This window comes from Anomaloglossus baeobatrachus, chromosome 6, assembly GCF_048569485.1.
Source record: "Anomaloglossus baeobatrachus isolate aAnoBae1 chromosome 6, aAnoBae1.hap1, whole genome shotgun sequence".
NCBI lineage: Eukaryota > Metazoa > Chordata > Amphibia > Anura > Aromobatidae > Anomaloglossus > Anomaloglossus baeobatrachus.
The window spans coordinates 37,901,135-37,926,134 of NC_134358.1; the positions used below are offsets into that span (position 1 = coordinate 37,901,135).

Genomic DNA, 25,000 nt, shown 5'->3' on the forward strand with positions numbered 1-25,000 from the left:
ACCCCCCATCGTGCTCCATCCCCTATGCTGCTCACCCCCATCGTGCTCCATCCCCCATGCTGCGCAACCCCCATCGTGCTCCATCCCCCATGCTGCGCACCCCCCATCGTGCTCCATCCCCCATGCTGAGCACCCCCCATCGTGTTCCATCTTCCATGCTTCGCACCCCCCATCGTGCTCCATACCCCATGCTGAGCACCCCCCATCGTGCTCCATCCCCCATGCTGCGCACCCCCCATCGTGCTCCATCCCCCATGCTGCCCACCCCCCATCGTGCTCCATCCCCCATGCTGCACACTCCCCATCGTGCTCCATCCCCCATGCTGCGCACTCCCCATCGTGCTCCATCCCCCATGCTGTGCACCCTCATCGTGCTCCATCCCCCATGCTGCGCACTCCCCATCGTGCTCCATCCCCCATGCTGCGCACTCCCCATCGTGCTCCATTCCCCATGCTGCGCACCCCCCATCGTGCTCCATCCCCCATGCTGCGCACCCCCCATCGTGCTACATCCCCCATGCTGCGCACCCCATCGTGCTACATCCCCAATGCTGCGCACCCCCCATCGTGCTACATCCCCCATGCTATAATAGTTCTCCTATTATACTCAGAGAGGAGTATAATAGGAGTACTATAATAGGAGGAGTAGTCCTGGGGGGAGAGGAGTATAATGCCGGCTCCCTGCACATGTGTACCGGGAGCCGGTGTACACTGGTAACTATGATACACATCGGGTAACTAAGGGACCTTAGTTACCCGATGTGTATAATGGTTACCAGCGTTCACCGGCTCCGTCACGATCCCAGCATCGCAAGGTTATGTCTGGCGATGCGTGCGGAGTGCCGGGGCGAGCGGTCAATCCATGCGGAGGGCGGGGCCAGGCCGAGGCGAGCGACCAATCTGTGGGGGGGCCAGGCCGAGCCCAGCGGCGACCAATCCGTGGGGGGGGCGGGGCCAGGCCGAGCCCAGCGGCCAATCAGACGGTTGTCACTGTAATGACACTCACCGTGACACAATTTTGGAGCAAGACAGACAGACAGACAGAGAATAAGGCAATTATATATATAGATATATATATATGTATGTTTCTTCAGCGCTCTATTGGGAGACCCAGACGATTGGGGTATAGCTACTGCCCTCTGGAGGCCACACAAAGCACTACATTAAAAGTGCAAGGCCCCTCCCCCTCTGGCTATACCCCCCCGTGGTATCACGGGTTCTCCAGTTTTAGCTTTGTGTGCGAAGGAGGTCAGACATCCACGCATAGCTCCACAGATTTTAGTCAGCAGTAGCTGCTGACTATTTCGGATGGAAGAAAAGAGGACACATATAGTGTCCCCAGCATGCTCCCTTCTCACCCCTGGATGGTGTTGTAAGGTTGAGGTACCTATTGCTGGTACAGGGCTGGAGCCTGACATGCTGTTTTCCTTCCACATCCCCTTGTAGGGCTCTGTGGAAGTGGGATCCTGCCGGCCTCTCAGCTCTGATGCCGGGCTCCATCCACAGACCCATTAGAACCTGATGGAGACGGAGCGGGAGTACGATCAGGGACAGGCCCTGCATCATACAGGTACTCTGTGTCCCCGGCAGGCACAGACACACTCCGGGCTGGCTGGGTGTTGTAGTGCGCCGGGGACCGCAACGTGGAGTTGGTGTCCCTACAGATTACTGGGGGATTGTTTGTGTTTGGGAACGCAGCGCCGACCCCCTCTGGACCGGGCGGCGCTGCTGTGACTTGTGGTGCGCCGGGGATCCGCCGTCCGCGCTTTTACGGCGGCGGCGGTTATAAATTTAGTCCCCGGCTTTTTGGGCCTAGGACGCCGGCAGCTCCGTTTCGTTCCCGCCCCCACCCTGTCATTCAGGGTAGGGGAGAGACGCTGTTCGCTAGCAGCGACGAGGGCTGGAGCCTGTTTTACATGCTCCAGCCCTCTCACTTGGCACAGAGGGAAGCAGGCTTCCCGCTCTTGGCCAGGAACGCCCAGGGCCCGCCCCCCTTCCTCTCTCGAGACGCCGGCAGCCATTACATGCATGCCTGGCTGGAGGAAGGACGCAAGGCTCTGGGAGACCTGGACTAGGGGCTATCTGGCGACCACACACCCGCTTTTAAGCGGGCGGTAAGCGATTTTTCTGTGCTGGTCCCTCTAGTGCCTCACTGTGTATCAGTGTACTGGTACAGATATATAATTATTGTATTACTTGCACTGTGAGGTGCGCTTCTGGCTGCATATCCCAGATCGCTCTGTGGAAGCAGCAACATGTCATCCTCAAAACGCAAGGCGGCCAAGGCAAAAAGGGCTGTGTATACTGCGTGTGCTGCATGTGGGGCTAATCTACCAGCAGGCTCCGATGACCCCCATTGTGTGCAATGCTCCGACCCGGTGCTGCTTCGCCAGCCGGAGTCAGGAGAGGTAGCGACCCAGGCTGAGACGCTTGTAAGTTCTGCCCCGGTGACAGGGACAGACTTTGCAGTTTTTGCAGATAATATGTCTGTATCTATGGCAAAAATCCTTGAGACCTTGCAATCTATGCATGGGGCTCAGTCTCTGGGCACGGCGAGGCCTCTGTCCTCAGGTCCCCCTTACTTGGAATGTATCCAGCCCACAGGGGGGTCCCCGGCTTCACAGGCCGAGGATTATGACTCAGATGATGGCCCCAGCCACCCTAAGCGAGCTCGCTGGGAAAGACCCTCGACGTCTTCACACTGCTCAGGGTCTCAGCGCAATCAGTCTCCCTGTGATGTGTCTGATGAGAGTGATCAGGAATCCACTCCTGGAACCCCTCTCAACCTGGATACCCCGGATGGGGATGCCATGGTAAACGACCTTATCTCAGCCATCAATAGGCTGTTGGATATTTCTCCCCCAGCCCCTTCAGCAGAAGAGGCGGCTGCGGAGCAGGAAAAGTTTCGTTTCCTTTATCCCAAGCGTAAATTGAGTGCTTTGTTAGATCACTCTGACTTCAGAGAATCAATCCAGAAGCACGACGCTCACCCAGAAAGGCGTTTCTCTAAACGATCTAAAGATACGCGTTTCCCTTTCCCCCCTGAGGTGGTCAAGCGCTGGACACAGTGTCCAAAGGTAGACCCCCCGATTTCCAAACTTGCAGCTAGATCCATAGTTGCAGTGGAGGATGGAGCTTCACTTAAAGATGCCAATGACAGACAGATGGACCTTTGGTTAAAATCTGTCTATGAAGCTATAGGCGCGTCGTTTGCTCCGGCATTCGCAGCCGTATGGGCACTCCAGGCTATTTCAGCTGGCTTAGCAAAAGTGGATGCTATCATGCATCCAGCAGTGCCGCAAGTGGCGCACCTTACCACGCAGATGTCGGCGTTTGCGTCTTACGCTATCAATGCGGTCCTAGAATCTACCAGTCGCACCTCAATGGCGTCCGCCAATTCGGTAGTTTTGCGCAGAGCCTTGTGGTTAAAGGACTGGAAAGCAGATGCTGGTTCCAAAAAATGTTTAACCAGTTTGCCTTTGTCTAGAGATAGACTGTTTGGCGAGCCATTGGCTGACATCATTAAGCAGTCCAAGGGTAAAGACTCCTCTTTACCACAACCCAGAACATCCAAACCTCAGCAGAAAAAGTGGCAGCAGAGGTTTCAGTCCTTTCGAGGTTCGGGCAAGACACCATTTACCTCGTCCAAAGGGGCTCAGAGGACGCAAAGAAACTCAGATTCGTGGCGGACTCACACACGCCCCAAGAAAGCAAATGGAGGTACCGCTTCCAAAGCGGCTACCTCATGACTTCCAGCCCCCCCCCTCCGCATCGCCGGTCGGGGGCAGGCTCTCCCGCTTTTCCGGCATTTGGATGTCACAGGTCAAAGACCGGTTGGTGACGGACATTTTGTCTCGCGGGTACAGAATCGAGTTCAATTCTCGTCCTCCAGCTCGGTTCTTCAGAACCTCCCCACATCCAGACCGAGCAGATGCTCTGCTGCAGGCGGTGGATTCCCTAAAAGCGGAAGGAGTGGTTATCCCAGTCCCTCCTCAGGAACAAGGGCAAGGGTTTTACTCCAATCTCTTTGTGGTTCCAAAAAAGGACGGCTCGTTCCGTCCTGTTCTGGACCTAAAACGGCTCAACAAACATGTGCACGCCAGGAGGTTCCGGATGGAAACCCTCCGCTCTGTCATTGCCTCAATGTCCAGAGGAGACTTCCTTGCCTCAATAGACATCAAAGATGCTTATCTCCACGTGCCAATTGCTACAGAACATCAACGTTTTCTACGTTTTGTGATAGGAGACGACCATTTTCAGTTCGTAGCTCTTCCATTTGGTCTGGCGACAGCCCCACGGGTCTTCACCAAGGTCATGGCGGCGGTGGTAGCAGTCTTGCACTCTCAGGGACACTCGGTGATCCCTTACCTAGACGACTTATTGGTCAAAGCTCCCTCTCAGGAGGCATGTCAGCACAGCCTGAATGCTACGCTGGAGACTCTACAGTCTTTCGGATGGATCATCAACTTTCCAAAGTCGATCCTATCACCGACTCAGTCACTAACGTATCTTGGCATGGAGTTTCATACTCTAGCAGCGATAGTGAAGCTTCCGCTGGACAAGCAGCGGTCACTACAGACAGGGGTACAATCTCTTCTGCAGGGCCAGTTGCATCCCTTGCGGCGCCTCATGCATTTCCTAGGGAAGATGGTGGCAGCCATGGAAGCAGTTCCCTTTGCGCAGTTTCATCTGCGCCCACTTCAATGGGACATTCTCCGCCAATGGGACGGGAAGTCAACGTCCCTGGACAGGAAAGTCTCGCTTTCCCAGACGGCCAAGGACTCTCTACAATGGTGGCTCCTTCCCACCTCATTATCTCAGGGAAGATCCTTCCTGCCCCCATCCTGGGCAGTAGTTACGACAGATGCGAGTCTGTCGGGGTGGGGAGCAGTGTTTCTCCACCACAGGGCTCAGGGGACGTGGACTCCGCAGGAGTCCACCCTTCAGATCAATGTTCTGGAAATCAGAGCAGTGTATCTTGCCCTACTAGCCTTCCAGCAGTGGCTGGAAGGAAAGCAGATCCGAATTCAGTCGGACAACTCCACAGCGGTGGCATACATCAACCACCAAGGAGGGACGCGCAGTCGGCAAGCCTTCCAAGAAGTCCGGCGCATTCTAATGTGGGTGGAGGACAGAGCATCCACCATATCCGCGGTTCACATCCCAGGCGTAGAAAACTGGGAAGCAGACTTCCTCAGTCGCCAGGGCATGGACGCAGGGGAATGGTCCCTTCACCCGGACGTGTTTCAGGAAATCTGTCGCCGCTGGGGAGTGCCGGACGTCGACCTAATGGCATCCCGGCACAACAACAAGGTCCCGGCATTCATGGCGAGGTCGCGCGATCAAAGAGCTCTGGAGGCAGACGCCTTGGTTCAAGATTGGTCGCAGTTTCAGCTCCCTTACGTGTTTCCGCCTCTGGCGCTCTTGCCCAGAGTGCTACGCAAGATCAGATCCGAGTGCAGCCGCATCATACTCGTCGCCCCAGACTGGCCGAGGAGGTCGTGGTACCCGGATCTGTGGCATCTCACGATCGGTCGACCGTGGTCACTGCCAGACCGACCAGACTTACTGTCCCAAGGGCCGTTTTTCCATCAGAATTCTGCGGCCCTGAACCTGACTGTGTGGCCATTGAGTCCTGGATCCTAGCATCTGCAGGATTATCTCAAGGAGTGATTGCCACAATGAGACAAGCTAGAAAGTCGAATTCTGCTAAGATCTACCACAGAACGTGGAAGATTTTCTTATCCTGGTGCTCGGCCCAGGGAGTGTCTCCCTGGCCATTTGCATTACCCAAGTTTCTTTCTTTCCTGCAATCGGGGTTAGAAAAGGGCTTGTCGCTCAGCTCCCTTAAAGGGCAAGTTTCGGCACTTTCCGTGTTTTTTCAGAAGCGTCTAGCACGTCTTCCTAAGGTGCGCACGTTCCTGCAGGGGGTCTGTCATATTGTGCCCCCGTACAAGCGACCGTTAGATCCATGGGATCTGAACAGGGTACTAGTTGCTCTCCAGAAGCCGCCCTTCGAGCCTCTGAAGGAAGTTTCCTTTTCTCGGCTGTCGCAGAAAGTGGCGTTTCTTGTTGCCATCACATCGCTTCGGCGAGTGTCTGAGCTGGCAGCTCTGTCATCCAAGGCTCCCTTCCTGGTGTTCCACCAGGACAAGGTTGTGCTGCGCCCCATTCCGGAGTTTCTTCCTAAGGTCGTATCCTCTTTTCATCTCAATCAGGATATTTCCTTGCCTTCTTTTTGCCCTCATCCGGTTCACCGGTATGAAAAGGACTTACGTTTGCTAGATCTGGTGAGAGCACTCAGAATCTACATTTCCCGCACGGCGCCCATACGCCGTTCCGATGCACTTTTTGTCCTTGTCGCTGGTCCGCGCAAGGGGTTGCAGGCTTCTAAAGCCACCCTGGCTCGATGGATCAAAGAACCAATTCTTGAAGCCTACCGTTCTGCGGGGCTTCCGGTTCCTTCAGGGCTAAAAGCCCACTCAACCAGAGCCGTGGGTGCGTCCTGGGCATTACGTCACCAGGCTTCGGCTCAACAGGTGTGCCAGGCAGCTACCTGGTCCAGTCTGCACACTTTCACCAAGCATTATCAGGTGCATACCTATGCTTCGGCGGATGCCAGCTTAGGTAGAAGAGTCCTGCAGGCGGCAGTGACACCCCCATAGGGGAGGGCTGTTTTGCAGCTCTAACATGAGGTATTTATTTACCCACCCAGGGACAGCTTTTGGACGTCCCAATCGTCTGGGTCTCCCAATAGAGCGCTGAAGAAGAAGGGAATTTTGTTACTTACCGTAAATTCCTTTTCTTCTAGCTCTTATTGGGAGACCCAGCACCCGCCCTGTTGTCCTTCGGGATGTTTTTTTGTTGTTTGCGGGTACACATGTTGTTCATGTTGAACGGTTTTTCAGTTCTCCGAGGTTATTCGGAGTTAATTTGTTTAAACCAGTTATTGGCTTCCTCCTTCTTGCTTTGGCACTAAAACTGGAGAACCCGTGATACCACGGGGGGGTATAGCCAGAGGGGGAGGGGCCTTGCACTTTTAATGTAGTGCTTTGTGTGGCCTCCAGAGGGCAGTAGCTATACCCCAATCGTCTGGGTCTCCCAATAAGAGCTAGAAGAAAAGGAATTTACGGTAAGTAACAAAATTCCCTTCGTCTGTGTGTGTATGTGTGTATATATATATATATATATATATATATATATATATATATATATATATATATATATATATATATATATATATATATATATATATATATATATATATATATATATATATATATATATGTGTATATGTATGTCCTGGACAACTGACAACTGCTCCCCTTTAAGTCCACATCAGTTCCAAAGCTGAGCATCTCGGTAACACGCTGAATGCGCTGGTTTCTATGCTACGTTGTATGTAACGCCACGGTCTATGTGTGATCCTCACTGCTCGGGTTGTGCTTTTTTGCAGCTGGCCAAGAATGTAGGAAACAATAGCTTCAATGAAATTATGGAAGGGAATCTACCTTCTCCGTCACCAAAACCTACTTCTTCCAGCGATATGTAAGTAACGTGATAAGATGGCACCCTGCAATATTGGAATCATGGTTATATATGCTGGAGAAGAAAAGTGTCAGACACAGGTCTTCATCATTGAATGTTCAGCCCCATCACCCCCAGTGTATAACATCCAGCCCCATCACCCCCAGTGTATAACATCCAGCCCCATCACCCCCAGTGTATAACATCCAGCCCCATCACCCCCAGTGTATAACATCCAGCCCCATCACCCCCAGTGTATAACATCCAGCCCCATCACCCCCAGTGTATAACATCCAGCCCCATCACCCCCAGTGTATAACATCCAGCCCCATCACCCCCAGTGTATAACATCCAGCCCCATCACCCCCAGTGTATAACATCCAGCCCCATTACCCCCAGTGTATAACATCCAGCCCCATCACCCCCAGTGTATAACATCCAGCCCCATCACCTCCAGTGTATAACATCCGGCCCCATCACCCCCAGTGTATAACATCCAGCCCCTCACCCCCAGTGTATAACATCCGGCCCCATCACCCCCAGTGTATAACATCCAGCCCCATCACCTCCAGTGTATAACATCCAGCCCCATCACCCCCAGTGTATAACATCCGGCCCCATCACCCCCAGTGTATAACATCCGGCCCCATCACCCCCGGTGTATAACATCCGACCCCTCACCCCTAGTGTATAACATCCGACCCCTCACCCCCAGTGTATAACATCCAGCCCCATCACCCCCAGTGTATAACATCCAGCCCCTCACCCCCAGTGTATAACATCCAGCCCCATCACCCCCAGTGTATAACATCCAGCCCCATCACCCCCAGTGTATAACATCCGGCCCCATCACCCCCAGTGTATAACATCCGGCCCCATCACCCCCAGTGTATAACATCCGGCCCCATACCCCCAGTATATAACATCCAGCCCCATCACCCCCAGTGTATAACATCCGGCCCCATCACCCCCAGTGTATAACATCCGGCCCCATCACCCCCAGTGTATAACATCCAGCCCCATCACCCCCAGTGTATAACATCCAGCCCCATCACCCCCAGTGTATAACATCCAGCCCCATCACCCCCAGTGTATAACATCCAGCCCCATCACCCCCAGTGTATAACATCCAGCCCCATCACCCCCAGTGTATAACATCCAGCCCCATCACCCCCAGTGTATAACATCCGGCCCCATCACCCCCAGTGTATAACATCCGGCCCCATCACCCCCAGTGTATAACATCCGGCCCCATCACCCCCAGTGTATAACATCCAGCCCCTCACCCCCAGTGTATAACATCCAGCCCCTCACCCCTAGTGTATAACATCCAGCCCCTCACCCCTAGTGTATAACATCCAGCCCCTCACCCCCAGTGTATAACATCCGGCCCCATCACCCCCAGTGTATAACATCCGGCCCCATCACCCCCAGTGTATAACATCCGACCCCTCACCCCTAGTGTATAACATCCAGCCCATTACCCCCAGTGTATAACATCCAGCCCCATCACCCCCAGTGTATAACATCCGACCCCATCACCCCCAGTGTATAACATCCAGCCCCATCACCCCCAGTGTATAACATCCAGCCCCATCACCCCCCAGTGTATAACATCCAGCCCCATCACCCCCAGTGTATAACATCCAGCCCCATCACCCCCAGTGTATAACATCCAGCCCCATCACCCCCAGTGTATAACATCCAGCCCCATCACCCCCAGTGTATAACATCCGACCCCTCACCCCTAGTGTATAACATCCGGTCCCATCACCCCCAGTGTATAACATCCAGCCCCATTACCCCCAGTGTATAACATCCAGCCCCATTACCCCCAGTGTATAACATCCAGCCCCATCACCCCCAGTGTATAACATCCAGCCCCATCACCTCCAGTGTATAACATCCGGCCCCATCACCCCCAGTGTATAACATCCGGCCCCATCACCCCCAGTGTATAACATCCAGCCCCATCACCTCCAGTGTATAACATCCAGCCCCATCACCCCCAGTGTATAACATCCGGCCCCATCACCCCCAGTGTATAACATCCGGCCCCATCACCCCCGGTGTATAACATCCGACCCCTCACCCCTAGTGTATAACATCCGACCCCTCACCCCCAGTGTATAACATCCAGCCCCATCACCCCCAGTGTATAACATCCAGCCCCTCACCCCCAGTGTATAACATCCAGCCCCATCACCCCCAGTGTATAACATCCAGCCCCATCACCCCCAGTGTATAACATCCGGCCCCATCACCCCCAGTGTATAACATCCGGCCCCATCACCCCCAGTGTATAACATCCGGCCCCATACCCCCAGTGTATAACATCCGGCCCCATCACCCCCAGTGTATAACATCCGGCCCCATCACCCCCAGTGTATAACATCCGGCCCCATCACCCCCAGTGTATAACATCCAGCCCCATCACCCCCAGTGTATAACATCCAGCCCCATCACCCCCAGTGTATAACATCCAGCCCCATCACCCCCAGTGTATAACATCCAGCCCCATCACCCCCAGTGTATAACATCCAGCCCCATCACCCCCAGTGTATAACATCCAGCCCCTCACCCCCAGTGTATAACATCCAGCCCCTCACCCCCAGTGTATAACATCCAGCCCCATCACCCCCAGTGTATAACATCCGACCCCTCACCCCTAGTGTATAACATCCAGCCCATTACCCCCAGTGTATAACATCCAGCCCCATCACCCCCAGTGTATAACATCCAGCCCCATCACCCCCGGTGTATAACATCCGGCCCCATCACCCCCAGTGTATAACATCCAGCCCATCACCCCCAGTGTATAACATCCGACCCCTCACCCCTAGTGTATAACATCCAGCCCCTCACCCCCGGTGTATAACATCCAGCCCCATCACCTCCAGTGTATAACATCCAGCCCCATTACCCCCAGTGTATAACATCCAGCCCCATCACCCCCAGTGTATAACATCCAGCCCCATCACCCCCAGTGTATAACATCCAGCCCCATCACCCCCAGTGTATAACATCCAGCCCCATCACCCCCAGTGTATAACATCCGGCCCCATCACCCCCAGTGTATAACATCCAGCCCCATCACCCCCAGTGTATAACATCCGGCCCCATCACCCCCAGTGTATAACATCCGACCCCATCACCCCCAGTGTATAACATCCAGCCCCATCACCCCTAGTGTATAACATCCAGCCCCATCACCCCCAGTGTATAACATCCAGCCCCATCACCCCTAGTGTATAACATCCGGTCCCATCACCCCCAGTGTATAACATCCGACCCCATCACCCCCAGTGTATAACATCCAGCCCCATTACCCCCCAGTGTATAACATCCGGCCCCATCACCCCCAGTGTATAACATCCAGCCCCATCACCCCCAGTGTATAACATCCGGCCCCATCACCCCCAGTGTATAACATCCGGTCCCATCACCCCCAGTGTATAACATCCGGCCCCATCACCTCCAGTGTATAACATCCAGCCCCATCACCCCCAGTGTATAACATCCAGCCCCATCACCCCCAGTGTATAACATCCAGCCCCATCACCCCCAGTGTATAACATCCAGCCCCATCACCTCCAGTGTATAACATCCAGCCCCTCACCCCCAGTGTATAACATCCAGCCCCTCACCCCCAGTGTATAACATCCAGCCCCATTACCCCAGTGTATAACATCCAGCCCCATCACCTCCAGTGTATAACATCCAGCCCCATCACCCCCAGTGTATAACATCCGGCCCCATCACCCCCAGTGTATAACATCCGGCCCCATCACCCCCGGTGTATAACATCCGACCCCTCACCCCTAGTGTATAACATCCGACCCCTCACCCCCAGTGTATAACATCCAGCCCCATCACCCCCAGTGTATAACATCCAGCCCCTCACCCCCAGTGTATAACATCCAGCCCCATCACCCCCAGTGTATAACATCCAGCCCCATCACCCCCAGTGTATAACATCCGGCCCCATCACCCCCAGTGTATAACATCCAGCCCCATCACCCCCAGTGTATAACATCCGGCCCCATCACCCCCAGTGTATAACATCCGGCCCCATCACCCCCAGTGTATAACATCCAGCCCCATCACCCCCAGTGTATAACATCCAGCCCCATCACCCCCAGTGTATAACATCCAGCCCCATTACCCCAGTGTATAACATCCAGCCCCATCACCCCCAGTGTATAACATCCAGCCCCATCACCCCCAGTGTATAACATCCGGCCCCATCACCCCCAGTGTATAACATCCGGCCCCATCACCCCCAGTGTATAACATCCGGCCCCATCACCCCCAGTGTATAACATCCGACCCCTCACCCCTAGTGTATAACATCCAGCCCCTCACCCCCGGTGTATAACATCCAGCCCCATCACCCCCAGTGTATAACATCCAGCCCCATCACCCCCAGTGTATAACATCCGGCCCCATCACCCCCAGTGTATAACATCCGACCCCTCACCCCCAGTGTATAACATCCAGCCCCATCACCCCCAGTGTATAACATCCAGCCCCATTACCCCCAGTGTATAACATCCAGCCCCATCACCCCCAGTGTATAACATCCAGCCCCATTACCCCCAGTGTATAACATCCGACCCCTCACCCCTAGTGTATAACATCCAGCCCCTCACCCCCAGTGTATAACATCCGGCCCCATTACCCCCAGTGTATAACATCCAGCCCCATCACCCCCAGTGTATAACATCCGACCCCTCACCCCTAGTGTATAACATCCGGCCCCTCACCCCCAGTGTATAACATCCAGCCCCATCACCCCCAGTGTATAACATCCAGCCCCATCACCCCCAGTGTATAACATCCGGCCCCATTACCCCCAGTGTATAACATCCGACCCCTCACCCCTAGTGTATAACATCCGACCCCTCACCCCCAGTGTATAACATCCAGCCCCATCACCCCCAGTGTATAACATCCAGCCCCATCACCCCCAGTGTATAACATCCGGCCCCATCACCCCCAGTGTATAACATCCAGCCCCATCACCCCCAGTGTATAACATCCAGCCCCATCACCCCCAGTGTATAACATCCGACCCCTCACCCCTAGTGTATAACATCCAGCCCCTCACCCCCAGTGTATAACATCCAGCCCCTCACCCCCAGTGTATAACATCCAGCCCCATCACCCCCAGTGTATAACATCCGACCCCTCACCCCTAGTGTATAACATCCAGCCCATTACCCCCAGTGTATAACATCCAGCCCCATCACCCCCAGTGTATAACATCCAGCCCCATCACCCCCGGTGTATAACATCCGGCCCCATCACCCCCAGTGTATAACATCCAGCCCCATCACCCCCAGTGTATAACATCCGACCCCTCACCCCTAGTGTATAACATCCAGCCCCTCACCCCCGGTGTATAACATCCAGCCCCATCACCTCCAGTGTATAACATCCGGCCCCATCACCCCCAGTGTATAACATCCAGCCCCTCACCCCCAGTGTATAACATCCGGCCCCATCACCCCCAGTGTATAACATCCAGCCCCATCACCCCCAGTGTATAACATCCGGCCCCATCACCCCCAGTGTATAACATCCGGCCCCATCACCCCCAGTGTATAACATCCAGCCCCATCACCCCCAGTGTATAACATCCAGCCCCATCACCCCCAGTGTATAACATCCAGCCCCATCACCCCCAGTGTATAACATCCGGCCCCATCACCCCCAGTGTATAACATCCAGCCCCATCACCCCCAGTGTATAACATCCGGCCCCATTACCCCCAGTGTATAACATCCAGCCCCATCACCCCCAGTGTATAACATCCAGCCCCATCACCCCCAGTGTATAACATCCGGCCCCATCACCCCCAGTGTATAACATCCAGCCCCATCACCCCCAGTGTATAACATCCAGCCCATTACCCCCAGTGTATAACATCCAGCCCCATCACCCCCAGTGTATAACATCCAGCCCTATCACCCCCAGTGTATAACATCCAGCCCCATCACCCCCAGTGTATAACATCCGGCCCCATCACCCCCAGTGTATAACATCCGGCCCCATCACCCCCAGTGTATAACATCCGACCCCATCACCCCCAGTGTATAACATCCAGCCCCATCACCCCCAGTGTATAACATCCGACTCATCACCCCTAGTGTATAACATCCGACCCCTCACCCCTAGTGTATAACATCCAGCCCCATCACCCCCAGTGTATAACATCCGGCCCCATCACCCCCAGTGTATAACATCCAGCCCCATCACCCCCAGTGTATAACATCCAGCCCCATTACCCCAGTGTATAACATCCAGCCCCATCACCTCCAGTGTATAACATCCAGCCCCTCACCCCCAGTGTATAACATCCAGCCCCATTACCCCAGTGTATAACATCCAGCCCCATCACCCCCAGTGTATAACATCCAGCCCCATTACCCCAGTGTATAACATCCAGCCCCATCACCCCTAGTGTATAACATCCGGCCCCATCACCCCTAGTGTATAACATCCGGCCCCATCACCCCCAGTGTATAACATCCAGCCCCTCACCCCCAGTGTATAACATCCAGCCCCATCACCCCCAGTGTATAACATCCGGCCCCTCACCCCCAGTGTATAACATCCGGCCCCATCACCCCCAGTGTATAACATCCGGCCCCATCACCCCCAGTGTATAACATCCGGCCCCATCACCTCCAGTGTATAACATCCAGCCCCATCACCCCCAGTGTATAACATCCAGCCCCTCACCCCAGTATATAACATCCGGCTCCTCACCCCCAGTGTATAACATCCGACCCCATCACCCCCAGTGTATAACATCCGGCCCCTCACCTCCAGTGTATAACATCCGACCCCTCACCCCCAGTGTATAACATCCGGCCCCATCACCCCCAGTGTATAACATCCGGCCCCTTACCTCCAGTGTATAACATCCGACCCCTCACCCCCAGTGTATAACATCCAGCCCCATCACCCCCAGTGTATAACATCCAGCCCCATCACCCCCCAGTGTATAACATCCAGCCCCATCACCCCCCAGTGTATAACGTCCGGCCCTATTGCCCCCGGTGTATAACGTCCGGCCCTATTGCCCCCGGTGTATAACGTCCGGCCCTATTGCCCCCAGTGTATAACATCTGCCCACCACTGTGCTGTCGCCCTTTGCTAATATGTGACAGAACAGCCGGTGGTGCAGAGCTCATTGATATCAGTGCATCCTGTAATAGGAGACACCGGGGTAACAAGGCCGTTCATGACACTTCTTCCTCCTGAATCTTCACCATCACCTGTGACTGATATTACCGAGAAGTGGAAGGAACCGCAGCAACTCAGCCACGAATGTGATCGTCACAGAGTGGGGGGCCGAGTGCTGAGGAGCAGAGGGCAGAAAACTCACCCCCGCTCTGCTGACCCCATGTTCCCCATGCTCAGTGTATGAGCTCCATACAGACATGGAGGGGAGTTTGGTGGATGAGCATGACCGGCCTCCATTACCCCATCCCACAACTGTAACAGACATTATGAGCCCGGCCTCTCCCCAACATCAGTGTCACCTCACAAATGCTCTTCTGGACAAGTGGGCAAAATTTCCTACAGACACATTCCCACACCCCAACATCTTGTAGATATCGCTCCTCAGAGAGCGGGATCTGTTCTAGCTCCATATTAGTGTATGGATGTAGAGAGGTCAGAAAAGCCATAAACAGGCTATGTTGTTGTATGTATAAATCTATATGCTGCTCTCTTCCTCATAGGACTGCGCGTAAAGAATACATTACCGCCAAATACGTGGAGCACAAGTTCTGTCGGAGGATGTGCTCCTCAGGGGCGGAGAAGCAGAGCGAGCTGCTCGAGGCTGTGAAATCAAGGGACTTACTTGCACTAATCCAAGTCTTTGCAGAAGGAGTCGAGATCCTAGAACCACTGTTAGAATCGGGGCAGGTGAGGAGTATGCTGCTCGTAGCAGCTGGATTGCATTGTTTTATCTGCTCCCTTCTCTAATCGTGGGACCGCCCCCGAGGAGCTGCTCGTGGGCGGTACCATAAACGCCATATATATTAGACAATTGGTCATAAGGCAATTCTCTAATGCAATGTTTCCTTCTCTGAGGTTGCTGATGGTGCCTTGTGTCTTGCAGGAGCCTGGTGAGACCGCTCTCCACTTTGCAGTGCGCACTGCCGACCACACATCCCTTCCCTTAGTTGACTTCTTAGTACAAAACTGGTGAGAATTGTTTTCCTATCCTTTATGATTATATTTTCCTGTAACGTGATGACCCCCAGCGATTGGCTGGTACAGTTAGGTCCAGAAATATTTGGACAGTGACACAATTTTCGCGAGTTGGGCTCTGCATGCCACCTCATTGGATTTGAAATGAAACCTCTACAACAGAATTCAAGTGCAGATTGTAACGTTTAATTTGAAGGTTTGAACAAAAATATCTGATAGAAATTGTAGGAATTGTCACATTTCTTTACAAACACTCCACATTTTAGGAGGTCAAAAGTAATTGGACAAATAAACCAAACCCAAACAAAATATTTTTATTTTCAATATTTTGTTGCGAATCCTTTGGAGGCAATCACTGCCTTAAGTCTGGAACCCATGGACATCACCAAACGCTGGGTTTCCTCCTTCTTAATGCTTTGCCAGGCCTTTACAGCCGCAGCCTTCAGGTCTTGCTTGTTTGTGGGTCTTTCCGTCTTACGTCTGGATTTGAGCAAGTGAAATGCATGCTCAATTGGGTTAAGATCTGGTGATTGACTTGGCCATTGCAGAATGTTCCACTTTTTTGCACTCATGAATTCCTGGGTAGCTTTGGCTGTATGCTTGGGGTCATTGTCCATCTGTACTATGAAGCGCCGTCCGATCAACTTTGCGGCATTTGGCTGAATCTGGGCTGAAAGTATATCCTGGTACACTTCAGAATTCATCCGGCTACTCTTGTCTGCTGTTATGTCATCAATAAACACAAGTGACCCAGTGCCATTGAAAGCCATGCATGCCCATGCCATCACGTTGCCTCCACCATGTTTTACAGAGGATGTGGTGTGCCTTGGATCATGTGCCGTTCCCTTTCTTCTCCAAACTTTTTTCTTCCCATGATTCTGGTACAGGTTGATCTTGGTCTCATCTGTCCATAGAACACTTTTCCAGAACTGAGCTGGCTTCATGAGGTGTTTTTCAGCAAATGTAACTCTGGCCTGTCTATTTTTGGAATTGATGAATGGTTTGCATCTAGATGTGAACCCTTTGTATTTACTTTCATGGAGTCTTCTCTTTACTGTTGACTTAGAGACAGATACACCTACTTCACTGAGAGTGTTCTGGACTTCAGTTGATGTTGTGAACGGGTTCTTCTTCACCAAAGAAAGTATGCGGCGATCATCCACCACTGTTGTCATCCGTGGACGCCCAGGCCTTTTTGAGTTCCCAACCTCACCAGTCAATTCCTTTTTTCTCAGAATGTACCCGACTGTTGATTTTGCTACTCCAAGCATGTCTGCTATCTCTCTGATGGATTTTTTCTTTTTTTTCAGCCTCAGGATGTTCTGCTTCACCTCAATTGAGAGTTCCTTAGACCGCATGTTGTCTGGTCACAGCAACAGCTTCCAAATGCAAAACCACACACCTGTAATCAACCCCAGACCTTTTAACTACTTCATTGATTACAGGTTAACGAGGGAGACGCCTTCAGAGTTAATTGCAGCCCTTAGAGTCCCTTGTCCAATTACTTTTGGTCCCTTGAAAAAGAGGAGGCTATGCATTACAGAGCTATGATTCCTAAACCCTTTCTCCGATTTGGATGTGAAAACTCTCATATTGCAGCTGGGAGTGTGCACTTTCAGCCCATATTATATATATAATTGTATTTCTGAACATGTTTTTGTAAACAGCTAAAATAACAAAACTTGTGTCACTGTCCAAATATTTCTGGACCTAACTGTATATGTGGGGAAACCTGTTTCAAGAACAGCACCACACCTTCCTGGAGGTTGGGTCTGGTATTGCAGCTTAGCCCCATTTACTTCTACAGAGCTCAGTTACAATACCCGACACCACCTATAGAAGGCGCTGTTTCTGGAATAAAGAGTCAGTGCTTTTTAATTCTGTACCACTTTAACCATTTCATTAATCGGGTGTTTTTCTGTTTTTGTTCGTCCTGGTTTTTTTTTTTTGTTTATTTTATTTTTCTCCCTTTTTTGCAAGAGCCATATCTCTTTTTTTTCCATCAACACAGACATACCAGAGCTTATTTTATAGTGGGACGAGTTGTGTTTTTGAATGCTACCATTCATTTTACTATATAATATACTGAATAATAAAAAAAAAACTTTAAAAGTGGGATGAAATGATAAAAAAAAATGAAATTCTGTATGTTAGGTTGTTTGTTTTTTGTTGTTTTGTTTTTTTTAAATCAGTTTTTGGGGTTTTGATCTTTTTTCTTTATGGCATTTACCATATGGGATAATTTTGTATTTTGATATGTTGATTGATTTTTTTTTTCTAATTTATTTATTATTATTATTATTATTATTATTATTTTATTTAGGCTTTTTTTTTTACTTTTTATATTATTTTATTTTTTTCCTTCACCGGGGGACGTTTGATTTGTTCTGTATACGGCAGTAACCATGAATGCTCGCTCCACTCATCCGCACCTGACGTGTGATCTACTTGGTCCTCATATTTGAGTGCAAAAAAAAAAAACCCAACTTCCTTGCACTAAGTCCTAGCTTAGTGATGGCAGGCGTCCTGAGACACCCCGCCATCACTAATCTGTAAGTGAAAGTAAATAAACACAAACACTAAAAACAATCCTTTATTTGAAATAAAAGCCAAAAAGCACCCTCAACCCCCAAAACACCCTTGCACCTCCAATGTAATCCATACGAGGTCCCACGATGCTTCCCCCACTGCTACATCTGAAGTTCACAGTGAGCGCTATAGAACATGACTGCCCGCTGTGAGCTTCACGCAGCGACTGAAGTGAGCCATACGATCAGCAGTGACGCTTATCGTGCGCATCACTTCAGTCGCTGCATGGAGCTCACAGCGGGCAGTCATGTTCTATGGCGCTCGCTGTGAGCTTCAGATGTAGCATTTTTGCCACGGGTGTTTTTTGGGGGGGGCCAGAAACGTGCATCTTTGTGGTCCCCATGTACATGCAACGTGCACACAAAGCCTTACAGCTGAGGATTTGCTACAATTGTATCCAAAGTAGATGTTCCTCGGGGATGTAAAGACTTCATTACACAATATCTGTTTCTTGTTCTCCTTTTGCTACAATGTGTCAGTGCAGGTAAAATTTATCAGTCTGGATGTAAACAAGAATATTCCTCTTTACTGACAGCAAGCGGAGGTATTGAGGAGCATATAACTGTTTTCTGATGGTTTTGTGTTGAATATTTGTGCTGCAGAGCATGGAGGTTACTGTTTTCTCACCTTGTCACGTCTCCATCCACAGTGGAAACCTAGATAAGCCGACGGGAAAAGGCCAGACGGCGCTGCACTACTGCTGTATATATAACAAGCCTGAATGTCTAAAGCTGCTTCTGAGGGGAAAACCAACTATTGACCTGGGTGAGACGAGCGGCCACGTCTGCAGCGCCACGCCGATGTCAGGAAGGAGTGCCAACCACAAGATGGCACATTAGGGCTTTACACACCCTGCCCAAGCTCATGTCTGTTACTCCACTCACATCCGAAGCTGCAGGGTTGTCACACTACATAGTATTATCACCTGTTAACACTGTATGATGACTGGGTCACCCACTGATTCTGAGAATGGGGTCCCCAAAGTCCCCCGTCTGTAGAGCTGTAGGGCATATGCAGCAGCTCTGGGGGTGGGGAGGTGGCAGCGGGGTCACTGCAGGCTGTAGCTTTCTTGAACAGATGACTGATAATACCTCTATACAGTAAATATCATAGTTTCCCCATTCACAATAAGTGATATAACAGCTCACCTCCTCCTCCTGTACAATAACTGATAACACCTCTATATACAGTACATAACGCAGGATCCGCCATTCACAATAGGTGATGTCACAGCTCACCTCCTCCTCGTGTACAATGACTGATAATACCTTTATATACGGTATATAACACAGGATCCACCGTTCCCAATAGGTGATTTCACAGCTCACCACCTCCTCCTCCTGTACAATAACTGATAACACTTCTATATACAGTAGATAACACAGGATCCACCATTTACTTTAGGTTATGTTACAGCTTACCTCCTCCCTCTCCTGTACAATGACTGATAACACCTTTATATACAGTAGATAATACAAGATCCACCGATCCCAATAGGTGATATCACAGCTCACCTCCTCCTGTACAATGACTGGACTGATAACCTCTATATACAGTATATAACACAGGACCCACCATTCACAATAGGTGATGTCACAGCTTACCTCCTCCCCCTCCTGTGCAGTGACTGATAACCTTTCTGTATACTGTTGATAATGCAGGATCCACCATTCACAATAGGTGATTTCACAGCTCACCTCTTCCTTCTCCTGTACAATGACTGATAACTACTTTTATATACAGTATATAACACAAGAGCCACCATTCACAATAGGTGATGTCACAGCTCACCTCTTCCTTCTCCTGTATAATGAATGATATCAACTTTTATATATAGTATATAACACAAGATCCACCATTCACAATAGGTGATGTCACAGCTCACCTCTTCCTTCTTCTGTATAATGACTGATATCAACTTTTATATACAGTAAATAACACAAGATCCACCATTCACAATAGGTGATGTCACAGCTTACCTCCTCCCCCTCCTGTACAGTGACTGCTAACCCCTCTGTATAACGTAAATAATGCAGGATCCACCAGTCACAGATGTCACAGCTCACCACCTCCTCCTGTACAGTGACTGCTAACCCCTCTGTATAACGTAGATAATGCATTATTCACAGATGTCACAGCTCACCTCCCAACTTTCTCCTTTATAGACCTGTAACTTTTCTTCTTGTAGTAAACCAGCTCGGTGAGACAGCACATGACATGGCGAGGAGATTGAAGGTGGCGCAGTGCGAGGAGCTGGTGAGTGGCTGCCCCGTGGTGGGGGGTTCTTACTTCTCGGTCCTGCATGTGTCCTGACCTCGCACTACTCTACCTATGGTGTCTGTGCACGGAGTGCGGATGATGGGAGGTTCATTCACTCCTAATTACTGTGTTTTCAGCTTTCTCAAGCCGCGGTCGGGAAACTGAATCCACATCTCCACGTGGAGTACGACTGGAACCTGCGGCTGGAGGAGATCGACGAGAGCGATGATGACTTAGACGATAAGGTGACCGCCACATCTCTGTTTGCTGTCTGTGAATGGATGGGAGCAAAGGATCCGGCATCTTGTTTATCATTTATTTATTTTTCCTCCTCTTCCCCAAAAAGCCGAGTCCGATCAAGAAGGAGCGTTCCCCGAGACCCCAGAGCTTCTGCCACTCCTCCAGTATCTCCCCCCAAGACAAGCTGTCACTGCCGGGCTTCAGCACTCCCCGGGACAAGCAGAGACTGTCGTATGGAGCCTTCTCCAACACCATCTTCATGTCCACCAGCACGGACTCGCCAACATCCCCCGTCACGGACGGCCCCCCGCTGCCCCCCAGGAATGCAGGCAAAGGTACGGTGGGGGATGGGATAATACACATGGACTTCACCATTTCAGGGGGCATCAGCCAAGATCTCTGCTTGCTGTCAATCATCAGAAACTTAGCCAGTAAACAGAGGAGGTTCCTGTTGAATGACAGCAAGCAGAGTTCTTGAAAAAGTGAGAAAGTAAACTGTTGTTGCTGGTCCGTAGCAGCCAGATTAAGATCCTGCCAAATTTCTCGGAGGGCATCCTGGGCGCCTCTAGCATGTACAAGACCCCTGCAACACCGTAACATTGATGGAACCTTGTAAATGGAAGAAGCGCCGCGGATGCCGGTATTCGAATGCTTAGTAACTAAAGAATGTACGTCTGGAACACCAATGGTGTGAACAAGGTGCAAGACTCAAAAAACATAGCTATGCAATAGGATAAAGAGTTGCACACAAGTCACAATGTATATGGGAATGATATAGAGATTACCTTGGCGTTTGGTTTTGGGGCTCTTTTGCATTACAAAAATAGCAACTGGAAAGTAATTCACTATCAAGAATGGATGAATAGCAAGGTGAATTTGTGAAAGAAAAAACGCCTAAAAATTACCTTTTAATATATTATACTAAAAAGGTCAATATGACCTGACAGACAATGACAGGCAAACATATATGTCACAATGTATATGGGAATGAAATAGAGATTACCTTGGCGTTTGGTCTTGGGGCTCTTTTGCATTGATCAATACAATGGCTAAACATCTCTCATTCCTATTATTCATAGCAGTTATGCATATTCCATTTTTCATGTTCGTTCGCTTTTTTCAGATCGTCCATTGTATTTTTCAGTCTAGTATTCCCATAGCAGTTCTGCTATTCATCATTCCCATATACATTGGGACTGGTGTGCAACTCTTTATCCTATGGTATTCGAGTGCTGGGTGTGGATGTTGGCAGGACCCCGGCTACCTTACACAGGTCCTGCGAATTCCGCTAGGGCCCATTGGAGTAAACTGTGCCTGCTGCCATATGGCACAACATGCTTAGTAGGGGACTTGGCGCTACACCAGCTATGCAGTCCATTAATTTGTGATATCGTGGGGGTCCCAGAGGTCAAAAGCCCTTTTGTTATGAAGCAATGTCCATTTATAAAATGGCTATACCCCTATAATGAGATGCTGTTTTAGTCCTGCTTGCACAGCTGATGGTTGTACCTGTTTAGGTGAAATTCTGCAGCAGCTGTAGCCCTTACCTACATCATAGCACATCCTCAGCTGAGAAGTTTTAGGTTTGAACTCAGTGAATGTAAACTGACATATTTCCATTCACTGACAGCAAGTAGAGACTTTGAAATAATGAAGCATTACAGCACAATTTATATTGGGATTACACAGAGCACCTCATTATAAAACCAGACAACATAATTAAACGTTTTGTCATTTTCTAATATACTGCATTTTCAGTTCCCCTCCATAGCGAAGATCTCTGCTTGCAGTCAGTGAACGGAACCACTGTAGTTAATGGCAAAATACAGTGTAGCAGGGTGCACAGAGCTCTGCCCAGTCACCAGCCCGGCACGTCTGTCAATGGGACGATGGATGGGCGTGTGGGCTCTGTGCTATAGATCTAGGCTTATATCAAAAAGGTTTTGCACCTTTTTTTGTTTTTTACGGGCTCTTTGCTCCAGAATGAGTCATCTGTGGATGTGTCAGTGAGCTTGCTGTGACTTTTGTGACTATTTCGACTGCATTTGTTTTCTGTGCTGATTTATGACCACATAAAAGGTGAGCTCAACTTTGATGTGGTCATAAATCATCACATAGAAGCTCAGAAAAAAAGATGAGTTACATATGCCCGGTCAGATTGAGCTCACTGATGGAGTCTTAATTAGCTTGTGCTGTAGCCAGCAATGCACGGAGGGATATGTTTGGTATGGGAAGGGAGGGGGACGGGGAGTGGTGCTGTCGGCAATCAGTCACGGTTTTTGTGTGTGTGCTTTTCTAGCTCCGTCTGGTCCTACGTCCGCACTCCCTTTAAGCACCCAAACCCCTAGCGGCAACTCCACTTTATCCAAGAAGAAAGCTCCTCCCCCGCCCCCCGGACACAAACGAACGCTCTCCGATCCGCCCAGCCCGCTACCTCATAGTAAGGGCTCGGCTTCCTGGGGTGAGTGGTGAAATGAAGGTGATGGGGGACCCGGACCCCCATCCCCGGACTCTGTGTCTCTGTTCTCAGCTTTACTTCCAATCTCTAAGGATATCTGTCCCTTCTTACTTTCCTGCTCCTGTACAGCCAAAGACGACACTCCTAGGGCATCCTCGTGGGCGTGTCCGGTGGGCGGCACTCTCAGCGGTCTCTTTAAAGGGCCAGAATTCAGCAGGGACCCCTAATATGTTCCAGATTGTGCCCTGCAATGTTCTTTCATGACCCTTCTCTCCAAGGACCCCATGCCCGTTGCACGGGCCAGCACTATGGCACGAGCTTCATTGTCATCAAGGCACAATGAGAGCGAGTTTTCAGAAACCTCAGAGGCGGAACACCACCAAATTTAAGTTTGGAGGTGATCCCCTCCCTGACTGCTGGGCCCCCAACTAATCTGTGCAATGTATCCTGGAGGTCAAAATTAGAGAACAACACACAATTTAAATGTTGCGGTCTTTGTGTCGTCCTATGTGATTATATCCTAACATGAGGAAACTCGCAGGATTTTAAGCTTATTTCATAAATTGAATTTTTTTCCAAAGCACAAAATAAAAATGTAAATGAAATAAATTAAAAGAATACGGATCAAAATTAGAGAACACTTTCCGATACCTGCACGTTATTGGTGTAAATCTGGCATCTGGTGCTAATTTCCTTTATTATCTGACAAATCCTGTGTAACTGGCAGCCTAAATTTCCAGTTTGCACTCACTTTGCCGTTCCAAAGTGACTGAAACCCTCCAGCAGCAGGTTGTCCAGATGAAGGCCAAAGGGGTGACCCTATCAGGTATAGCAAGAGAAGTTGGTCATTCCAAGTCTCTGATTTTGAGAATATTGCATCATTACAACATCACAAACTCTTTCAAGTCTCCCAAGAAGTCTGGTCGCCCTCGAAAGACAAATGCAAGAGAGGACAGGATAATGCGGAGAATCTCCATGGGTAATCATTTCAACACTGCAGCTGGAATTGATCACTAGTTCAGCACTGAACAGGGTAAAGATCTGTCTCGTCATACAGTGTCACGACGTTTAAGAGCATTTAGACTGAAAACCTCTCATTAACAGAATTAAAAGGCTAGACTCACCATTGGTGAGGATCATGTTGTGTGGACAGAGAAGAAGTGTCCACAGTTCATTTTAGTGATGAAAGGAAGTTTAATTTATTTGGGTCTGATGTGAAACATTATGTTCATCAACAAACTGGGGAAAGACTGAACCCAAAGTGTGTTAAGAAGTCAGTGAAAGTTGGTGGAGGAAGTGTCATGGTTTGGGGAATGTTTTCTGCAGCAGGAGTTGGACCTCTCATACAGCTACATGGCAGAGTGAATGCAAGTGTGGATCAGAACCTTCTTCACAATACGTGGTTCATTACTTGTGTTCATTACTCAATCAGCCAGCAATTTTCATGCAGGACAATGCCCCCTGTCACACAGCAAAAAGGGGAAAGCAGTTCCTGGAAACAGAAAACATTGAAACAATGAAATGGCTACAGCACAGAGTCCTGATCTAAACCCAATAGAAAACCTCTGGAAAATCCTTGATGACAAAGTTATGGCCAAGAAACCCACAACAGTCAAAGATCTGTGGAAGAGACTGGAAGAAGAGTGGGCCAAAATCCCACCAGAGCAGTGTGAGGGACTAGTGATGTCCTGTGGCTGC

General features: G+C 50.4%; 1 protein-coding gene across 3 annotated transcripts in view; it reads left to right on the forward strand.

Annotated features, from left to right (window-relative positions):
- ASAP1 (ArfGAP with SH3 domain, ankyrin repeat and PH domain 1) overlaps positions 1-25,000 on the forward strand; it is a 409,622-nt gene that overhangs the window by 370,483 nt on the left and 14,139 nt on the right. For 2 of the 3 annotated variants that reach the window (XM_075352860.1, XM_075352861.1), the window contains 8 exons: positions 7,457-7,548; positions 15,282-15,468; positions 15,665-15,750; positions 18,995-19,110; positions 20,534-20,601; positions 20,742-20,849; positions 20,951-21,179; positions 23,144-23,305. In XM_075352860.1, the coding sequence (XP_075208975.1) occupies positions 7,457-7,548; positions 15,282-15,468; positions 15,665-15,750; positions 18,995-19,110; positions 20,534-20,601; positions 20,742-20,849; positions 20,951-21,179; positions 23,144-23,305 (1,048 nt within the window). The remainder of the gene's footprint in view (positions 1-7,456; positions 7,549-15,281; positions 15,469-15,664; positions 15,751-18,994; positions 19,111-20,533; positions 20,602-20,741; positions 20,850-20,950; positions 21,180-23,143; positions 23,306-25,000) is intronic. The other variant, XM_075352862.1, reaches the window with a different exon arrangement.